Source organism: Lynx rufus, unplaced genomic scaffold (assembly GCF_022079265.1).
Source record: "Lynx rufus isolate CCGP_SWC_20201006 ecotype Redwood Valley unplaced genomic scaffold, mLynRuf1.p SCAF_18, whole genome shotgun sequence".
In the NCBI taxonomy this organism is placed as follows: Eukaryota; Metazoa; Chordata; class Mammalia; order Carnivora; family Felidae; genus Lynx; species Lynx rufus.
In genome coordinates this window covers 35,589,705-35,599,474 of record NW_025814832.1, presented here as the reverse complement: position 1 = coordinate 35,599,474, position 9,770 = coordinate 35,589,705, and the positions used below count along the sequence as shown (strand labels likewise).

Sequence of the window (9,770 nt, the reverse complement as noted above, 5' to 3'; positions counted from 1 at the left end):
CGGCGAAGGGCACGTCGTGCTGGCGCGCCGTAGCGGCCGAGGGAGGCGGGCGGTGTTTAGGCCCGGCCGGGTGAGGGTCGTGCGGTGGAAACGTCAGATCCGGGCCGTGGCCTCCCGGGCTGGGATCCTGGTTGGAGGGGACGGGGGACGGTCGCGGTGGGTGGGAAGGGATGAGGCTGTGGGCGAGGCCGCCGCGGCGGAAGCAGGGGAAGACAGCGGGGGCGGGGGCGTCTCCTGGGAGCCAGGCCTGGCCTCTGCGGAGGCTTCCTCCGGGGCGGGCGGAAAGTCGAAGCGAGAGTCCCCGGGGGATCCCCCCACCCCACCCCGGCCAGCGACCTGGTTGCGGTTGCTTTGGGGCCCAGCCCAAGGTGCGGGTTGCTATAGCAACCAGCTGGGGTAACCAACTTGTCCAGGTTTGCGCAGGATGTGCTGGCTTTGGCACTCAGCACTGCAGACCTCCAGCCCGCTGAAGCGATCCTATTCGGCCTCCCGCGGCTCCGGCCAGAGGAGACCTGGGAGGCCGGCCGAAGGCCGACCTTTCACACTGCCTTTTCAATATTAGGGTGAAGGCGCCCCACACAGCACTTTCTCGGCCAGGCCCAAGCATGCCAGTCCTTGTAAGGCAAAGACTTCAATGGGAGCCTTCCTCCTTAAAGGTAGGTAGAATACAGAAGGGCACATTTTGTTTGGTATCTTGTCCTGTAGACGTGGAACTTCAGCCCAGTTGTGGAGCAGCGAGGACGAGCGTCTGGACATATCGGAGCTTTGACAAGAGTGACCTCAGTTTGAGAATTTCTTCCACACTCTGGAACCCCAGGATTCTGGTGTCCAACCAGAACGGATTTTAGCTGAAAATTTCCTATCAATTGTCAATCATTAAACTGGAAACATCCAGATAATTAGAAAATATGGGGGCGCCTGGGTGGCTCAGTCGGTTAAGCATCCAACTTGGCTCAGGGCATGATCTCACTCTCTGTGCGTTTGAGCCCGGCCTGGGGCTCTGTGCTGACAGCTCAGAGCCTGGAGTCTGCTTCAGATTCTGTGTCTCCCTCTCTCTGCCCGTCCCCTGTTCACTCTCTCTCTCTCTCTCTCTCAAAAATAAAGATTTTTAAAAATTTTTTAAAAATAAAAGCAAATATGATAGGTTCCAGACAGCGAAGTTTAATTTTTTTTTTCCTTTTCTAACTCAAAAAGCCTTGTGGTGAAGCAGCTGTTTGACACACTCAGAAGGAAGGATGACAGCTATACAGAGGAACACGACGTGAATGGAAGAGACCTGTCATTGTGAGTCTGGCTTTTGATTAGTCACCTGGTGTCTTCCCCAGGGTGACATGACTTTGAGGCAGTAAACTTCAGTGACTGAGATCTCTTAGGAGCCTGCAGTTAAATTACAGAAATGGGCAGGATTTACATCAGTTCTCTTTTTTGTGTGGTCTGGAACATCTCTGACTCACCTTGGAAAGGCTGAGTATTTTTCATGTGGCCCTGATGACTCAGTTTGTAATATTGTTACCCAAATGACAGAAGGAAGTAGGCAATCAGGTCATTCTCTTACGGTTTTTATAACGGGAGCAGGTTCTTTAAGAGAAGAAGGGATGAATTTCATGATTTTTCTTTTCACTTTTTCAGAGCCTCTCCCCAGGAAATTGATTGGAAATGGGAGGGGAGGGGAAAACCCGTTGTTTGGTGTGAATTAAAAAAAAAGCAATCCGTTTTTCCATTCTAGGGAGAGATGATACATGCAGGTGGAGGGTAGGTACATTAAAGTCACCTGTAAGGATATGCATTGTATATTTGATTCCTTGTGTTTTTCTGGTAGATGGAAACAGTACGGCACTCTGAACATACACTAAAAACAGCTCTCATCTCGGAGAACCCAAGGCTTGTGTCACAGTATGAGAAGTTAGATGCCGGGGAAAGGCGTTTGCTGAACGAAGCCTTCAAGCCAGACCATGATCTCTTCGGACCCATTACCTTGCATTCGCAATCGGATTGGATCATCTCCCATCCTGAGGCTCCCCAAGACTTTGAACAGTTTTTCAGTGATCCTTACAGAAAGGCACCGTCTCCAGACAAACGCAGTATTTATATACAGTGCATTGGTGTGCATCGGTAACAGGCTGGATTTGTTTGGTTTGCAACGGGGCTGTCGCCAGGGACAGCCTGGGTTGCTGATATCATTTAAGTGGGCAGCTTTTATGATCTTTTTTTAAAAAAAACTTTTTTTTAATGTTTGTTTACTTTTTGAGAGGGGGGAGGCAGAGGCAGAGAGAGAGGGCGACACAGAATCCGAAGGAGGCTCCAGGCTCTGAGCTGTCAGCACAGAGCCCAACGCGGGTCTCGAACTCACGAACTGCAAGATCATGACCTGAGCCGAAGTCGGATGCTCAACCGACTGAGCCACCCAGGTGCCCCATGATCATTTCTGACATTCATCACAGTGGTGGAAGTGTTGTACCCAAATTGCCTTAAAAGAGGACATTTTGTTTCTTTTTTTTTTATTTTAAAAAAAAATTTTTTTTTTTTCCCAATGTTTTTATTTATTTTTGGGACAGAGAGAGACAGAGCATGAACGGGGGAGGGGCAGAGAGAGAGGGAGACACAGAATCGGAAACAGGCTCCAGGCTCCGAGCCATCAGCCCAGAGCCTGACGCGGGGCTCGAACTCACGGACCGCGAGATCGTGACCTGGCTGAAGTCGGACGCCCAACCGACTGCGCCACCCAGGCGCCCCGAGGACATTTTGTTTCTAATTCATATTCACATCAATGAGTGATAGAGGTTTATTAAAGATTTAGAGTCCCATTTGCTTCTAATTTCAGATTTCTAATTAGAGACTGAGGTAAAGACTGAATGGTTTGGGGTGCCTGGGTGGCACGGTTGAGCGTCCGACTTCGGCTCAGGTCATGATCTCAGGGTCTGTGAGTTCAAGCCCCGCGTCGGGCTCTGTGCTGACAGCTCAGAGCCTGGAGCCTGTTTCGGATTCTGTGTCTCCCTCTCTCTCTGACCCTCCCCCATTCATGCTCTGTCTCTCTCTGTCTCAAAAAAATAAATAAAGGTTAAAAAAAAATTAAAAAAAAAAAGACTGAATGTTTTAATCATCTTCGAGTCTGACTTTACGTGTTCTTCTACTTTACAGGCTCTCTAGGCAACACCAGAATTATCAGTGAAGAATATATTAAATGGCTCAAGGGTTACTGTGAAGCATTTTTCTATGGCTTAACAGTGAAGCTCCTAGAACCAGTTCCTGTCTCTGCCACGAGGTGTTCCTTTAGAGTCAACGATAACACACAAAACCTACAAATTCACGCAGGTAAATTAAACAGCTTTACAATTTGAACTGAGTACAGGAGATCTATACATAGGTATATATGGAGAGACACGTATGGATGTACGTATCTCACACACGCATCCCTTTTTAAATAGGGCACATCCTGAAGTTCTTAAAAAAGAAGAAACCTGAAGACGCCTTCTGTGTTGTGGGAATAACGATGATTGATCTTTACCCAAGAGACTCCTGGAATTTTGTCTTTGGACAGGCCTCTTTGACAGATGGTACTCCTTTTTGACATTATTGGTAGAAATATCCTCAACTTGAGAATACTGGAAGATGTTGATAGAGGGAAAAAGTTCCAGCCAGTTATAATTTTGGTACTACAGGCTGTATGGTATTTCTGGAGCATCGTGCTGGTGTGGGAAATGTGCTGTGGACAGATTCTGATGACCTGGGTCCCTGCCCCCGTCAGCCATTCACTGCCTACGTGACCTTGAGGCCAATAATACCGATTTTTTTTTAAGTTTATTTATTTATTTTGTGGGGGAAGGAGCAGAGGGAGAGAGAGAATCCCCAGTAGACCCCACACTGTCAGCATAGCGCCTGATGTGGGGCTTGAACTCAGGAACCGTGAGATCGTGACCTGAGCCAGAGTCGAGTGCCGGAGGCTTAACTGACTAAGCCACCCAGGCGCCCCTGACAATACCTATTTCGGAGAGCCCTTTTGCGATGGGTTACCTAACAGTGCTGATACATAAACAGTGTGGATACATAAACTGTGTATATATGCCTGGCATATATATAAGGCGTTCAGCACGGCAGACAGTAGGTGTCCGTAACTGGGTAGCAAGGTGAACGCAGTCCAGTAAGGATGTTTGAACTGTCATTAACGTAAGTGAAAGTCTTGCTAATTGCTTTTCAATTCTTAGTTCTCTCATATAGACAGGAAACTATAGGCTGATGTACAGGTGTATGCTTCTTATCCTGTGTCTCATGATGTCTTGTTATTTTATTTTTGTAAAAAAGTCGACTCCAGGTTTTGATTTAAGATGTGGTCACCTTGACTCATCAGGGATTCTGCATGGTGATACTGGGGGCAGGAAAGGATCTGGAAGCAAATCCAATTTTTCCCCATTTTTTTTTCTTCTTCCCTTCTGTCCACTTCTTTCCTCCGCACCCCTCCCTTTTTTGCTGTCATTTCTCTACCTTCGTCCCCTAGGATCTGACAAGTTGGAGGGGGACAGTCCAATGCACTAAGGGGAGTGGTTGTCTGTTAGCAATGTGGGGGTGGGGAATAGGTACCTGGGACTGTACCTATTCTGAGTTCCAGTTTGTGGACTGTCTAGGTGTTCTCGGTCTTTAACAAATGTTTGTTAGGTATCTCCATCTCTGACACATTGATCGGGTCGGTGGGGGGCGGGGGGACCCAGGGCACCACAGAACCTGTTCATCCCCCTTACTCCTTCATGGGGGTTTCTCCATTTACATTCCTATGGCGCCCCCTCCCCAGAGTCTCCAGGAGAGACTCTGGTCACTGCTGTCTTTCTGACTTTTGTATGAGCTGTCTTTCTATCGGAAGTAAATTTTTACGAGCTAAATTTTTATGTCCCCTTTTATTATTTACCTGACAGAGACAGAAACCTTAAAAACTTAAAACAATTTATCTGGACATTGCCAGCTGATTCATCTTATGCATTTCAAGAGGGCAGGAGGCATTTTCCCAAAATGTTTCTACTTTAACCACCCCCCCACCCTCCCTTTAAAAAAAATTTTTTTTTAGTGTTTATTTATTGAGAGAACCAGAGACAGAGCGCACACGTGTGCATGAGCGGGGGAGGGGGCAGAGAGAGAGAGAGAGACACACACACAATCCGGCAGGCTCCAGGCTCCGGGCTCCCAGCTGTCAGCACCAGAGCCTGACACAGGGCTCGAACTCACCAACAGGAGCCAGGAGCCGCCTGAGCCACCCAGGCAGCCCACCCCCCACCCCCTTTTTAAGTAAGTTTCTTAACTGCTGCACGGCCTCAGAGAAGATACAGGCTTGCAGGACTGATCGGCCAGGCAGTGAGACAGTATCTTGCTACAAGTGACTGTTCTCTCCAAGGTTACGAAGATGGGGATTTTAAAACGGAGAAATATTTAATTACTAAAGAAAATAACCTTCCATTTGTAGGATTATCAGGAGGAATGTTCTCGCTAGAGGTATTATAATGAAATATGCTCACACTTCCTTGGCAAGAGGACAGAGGAGGTCAGCCGTGACATGAATAGATTTAGTGTTTTCTTAACTTTCAGAATGCGCTCTTTCTCTCTCTCTCTCTCTGTCTCTAAATATCAAATACGAGGCGACATTTTCCAAGGGTGGGGTGAGGAGCATTCTCTTTGGATCAGGTTGGATTGGACAAACTTACTGTGAATTCATTTCTTTGACAAAAAAAAAAAAAAAATCCTTATTACTTTCAAGTAACAACTGAAAGAGACAAATAAAAGTGATCATGTCAACAAGTGCCGTCATAAAGCCGTGCCCTTTAGAACGAGCTGTGCAGCAAAGCCTGTTCTCCACCTGTGCAGAGGTGGTTGCTACGAGCCTCAGGGTAACAGGAAGTCAGTTACGAGGGTGTTTATTCTGGTCACCCGACGGCAGCCACATAGTACAGTTGTGTTGTGAGCGAGGAAGGGCAGGAGGGGAGAGGGTCTGTCTCTAGGCGTGGTCTCGGGCATGGTCTCCAAGCATCAGGGCAGTCGCACGGCGGTTTTCCTCAGCCTGGTACCAGGGACATCCAGGAACTCTCCCCGACACACAGGACCTAGAGATCTGTTTATTGTGTGTTTTTTTTTTTTTTTTGTAAGTTTATTTATTTATTTATTTTGAGACAGAGACAGAGAGAGCACGAGCTGATAAGGGGCAGAGAGAGAAGGAGAGAGGATTCCAAGCAGGTTCCATGCTGTGAGCGCAGAGCCCGATGGGGGGCTCGATCCCACAAACCGTGAGATCGTGAGCTGAGCCGAAGCCAAGAGTCACACGGTTAACCGGCTGAGCCACCCAACTGCCCACGTTTGTCGTGTTCTTAAAGAGTAAAGTTGGGGCGCCTGGGTGGCGCAGTCAGTTAAGCGTCCGACCCTTGGTTTCGGCTCAGGTCGTGATGTCACAGTCCGTGAGATCGAGCCCCGCCTTGGGCTCTGTGCTGATGGCGTGGAGCCTGCTTGGGATTCCGTCTCTCCTCCTCTGCCTGCCCCTCCTCCACGTGCTCTGTCTCTATTGCTCTAAAAAGAAATAAATTAACTTAAAAAAAAAAAAAAAGAGTGAGGTCATGGGTGTGTGTTGTCCATTTTTCAACGTTCCTCTTGGAGTACTTGGTTTGGACTGTTCTGGGGAAAAAAAAAAAGACTTCTTCCGTGGGGAACAAAAACCTCTGGAACTCCCGATTTCTCGAGAATTTGAACCTCGAGCCCTTTGTGTTTTACAGGGCAGGGCAAATTGGACAGCAGCGGCAGACTTGGGTGGGGAAACCCGGGGCCGACGGCCACCTCCGTCTTGGCAAACCTCAAGCACGTGAGACCGTGGGCACACGGGAGCGCAGACGAGACGCCCGGGCGGGCTCTCCTTGTTGGTTTGTCCTTCAGGGGTCTTGCTCCCTTTCTCTTGCTGCTTGTCCTCCTTTTGTAGGTGTGGGGATATTCAGCTTTGCCAGGTATGGCAATGATTTTTACAGCTCCCGCTACGAAGGCAGAGTGAGCAAGCTGCAGAAAGGATCCTCGAGTGACTATGCAGTTTTCGAGAACTATTACACTCCTCAAGTGACCAGCGTTCTGCTGCTCCGTTCCTGTAAGGTGAGTTGTTGAAAAAAAAAAAAAAAATCCAACAGGAGTATTTTTTAAAGAGCTCTTCCCCCCTCCCCCATGTTTATTTATTTGTTTTTGAGAGAGAGACAGAGAGGCAGAGAGAGAGACAGAATCCCAAGCAGGCTCCACGCTGCCAGCGCAGAGCCCGATGAGAGGCTCGAACTCACCAAACTGTGAGATCGTGACTTGAGCCGAGATCAGGTCGGACGCTTAACCAACTGAGCCACGCAGGCGCCCCAGAGAGCTCTTAATTCCCTAAATTGTATGTCAGCAGTCCTTAAGGTAATATGATCAATGAATTTGTATCATTCGTATGCTTTTGATGGACATCGTGTTTGCCTGAAATTACCGATAAAAACAATTTAAATGGATACCTTGATAGTGACATTTACAGTATCTGTGCTGGCATTATGCCCTGTTAGTTATGTACAGCCCCCCATCCTCACCACTAGTTCAATTCCAGAAGTCTGGTATGAGTAAGTAACTGCCTCTTTGAACTTGTGGTCACCGAGTAAAGCCGCTCTTGGAGGGCCTCTGCTGGCAGGTGTCTTGAGAATGGCTTCCTCTTGGGCCCCAGGCTACCTTCTGCTGAGGTTAGCTCCACTGACAGCTCCTGATTAATCTCCCCAACTCGTGCTCTTTGGAGAGCCTGTTTCCTGATTTTTCCCCTTTTCCTTAGCCAGAGACATAGGCATTTCCTGCAGCTGGGAAGTTCTGCCTTCATTCCTAGCCACCTCTTCAGGTTTGAGAGCTACACTGCCTGGAACAGTGTTTTCCGAGTGTGTGCCCTGCATCAGCATCCGCTGGTGTGCTCGTTAACGTGGAGACGGGAGCCCCCTTCCTTCCAAACCTAGGGACTCAGCATCCCTGGGAGAAAGGACCCAGAATCTGAATCGTAACAAGTGTCCCACTTGTCTGGAGCATGGCTCTCAGGCTGGGATGATCTTGCCCCCCCCCCCCCCCCGGGGACTTTTTGGCAATGTCTAGAGACGTTTCTGGTTGGCACAGTTGAGTAGAGGCTGTGGATGGTGCTAAGTATCCTACAGCGCCCAGGACTGCTGTTCTCCCCTCCCCCCCATACACAAAGAATGATCCTACCCAATACGTCAGGGGTCTCAAGGCTGGGCAACCCGGCTGCAGGTATACTTAAGAAATTGAGTCTACGAAGGAAGGCAGTGTAAGTAGGGAAATGAAGGATTAAGTTTGGGGGCAGGTTGAAGTTTTGGTGATGATGGTAAGGGAGTTGCCTCCCCTACCCTTGTTTCTTGGAAAAGCAAGAAAAAGAAGGAAGGGCTAACCCACTGATGATGGTGGCGCCATAAAGCTTTGATGTGAATGTCTTGCAGACTTTAACCCACGAGATCGGACACATATTTGGACTCCGACACTGCCAGTGGCTCGCATGCCTAATGCAGGGCTCCAACCACTTGGAAGAAGCCGACCGGCGCCCCCTCAACCTTTGCCCCATCTGTTTACGCAAGTTGCAGTGTGCCATTGGCTTCAACATAATAGAAAGATACAAAGTAAATGAGGGGAAGAACAAAAGGGGGAAGTGGTTATATAAGTAGCAAACTACCATTTTCTATTAGGCCCTTCTCTGGAACTATAATTTATCAGAGGAAATTAGTGCAAAGATAAGCAGGAAGCTGTGGTTACAAAAAAAGAAAACCCTGCAAAGAAATCTCATTAAAAACTGCCTTGCCCCTCAGAGCCTTACACTTGTCGTTGAGTGAGAAATGGTGAAGGAGGGAATCTGTACTTCCCATTCCCTAAGGCCAGGAGAGCTTGACTTGTCGCAGAACAGTAAACGTTGATGCGTGCGGCTGATAACTACATAAAATGCATAGAGATGATTTCTCTTTCCAAATGTGGGACAGGGGTATGCAATTCACTGGGAGGAGAGGATGGGTTTCTTTAAGGAGGAAGAGGGGAGGTACCGAATCTCAGGATGCGTGTGCGCCTACGTGTGTCCACACGTGCCCACGAACGTGTCAGTGGCCATCGCGGGACTCCTGGTGGGTGGAACCCCGCGTGCAGGTGGCTTTACGTACGTGCGTCCACCTGCGCCTCTGTGCACGCTTGCAGACGTGCCCGCTTCTGCATCGGGTTAAAAGCACACGCCCGGTGCCCCGTGGGACATCTGGCGAGCCGAGGAAAGCCTACCCCTCCCGCCCAGCAAAAACCTGTGAGGGGTGTCTTTCTCTCTGGTCTGCCCCCCCCCCACCCCGGCACACTCTGACCATCACTCGTAATCCTAGCGTGTGCGTTGGAGGTAAACGCTCTTTCACCCAGTGTTGTTTCGTGTGCACAAACATCTTTATCAAACGGAACATCTCCCTGGGGCGACTGAAGTCACTGATTGCGATAACGTGATTTTGAAGGCCGTGTTTTTCTCTAGCCTAAAACGGTCTTGCTCCGATTTGTTAAAATGTGCGTCTGGTTTGTGTTTTTCAAGGCGCTGGTGAGGTGGATCGAGGACGAGTCGGACAGCCCCGGAGTCAGTAGGGAGCGCAGTCGTGAGGGTGCCGTGGATTTACCAAAACCCGTGGACGCCTTCAAGGAATGGAAAGAGTGGATAATAAAATGCCTTGCTGTTGTCCAAAAATAAGGACCTTCACATAGGAGTAATTAAAATAAACGTTTGCAGACTCTGC

At 48.8% G+C, this 9,770-nt stretch overlaps 1 protein-coding gene across 3 annotated transcripts; it reads left to right on the top strand.

Annotated features, from left to right (window-relative positions):
* AMZ2 (archaelysin family metallopeptidase 2) lies at positions 1-9,770 on the top strand. Of its 3 annotated transcripts, none has more exons than XM_047081533.1 (9): positions 1-70; positions 563-656; positions 1,195-1,284; positions 1,820-2,102; positions 3,139-3,312; positions 3,426-3,554; positions 6,941-7,104; positions 8,463-8,639; positions 9,572-9,770. In XM_047081533.1, the coding sequence occupies exons 4-9, from the start codon at positions 1,820-1,822 to the stop codon at positions 9,722-9,724; spliced, it is 1,080 nt and encodes a 359-aa protein (XP_046937489.1). In that variant the 5' UTR covers positions 1-70; positions 563-656; positions 1,195-1,284; the 3' UTR covers positions 9,725-9,770. The 3 variants fall into 3 exon arrangements, with proteins under 3 accessions (XP_046937489.1, XP_046937490.1, XP_046937491.1); XM_047081534.1 differs by lacking the exon at positions 1-70 and adding an exon at positions 85-130; XM_047081535.1 differs by lacking the exons at positions 1-70; positions 563-656; positions 1,195-1,284 and having other exon boundaries at positions 1,863-2,112.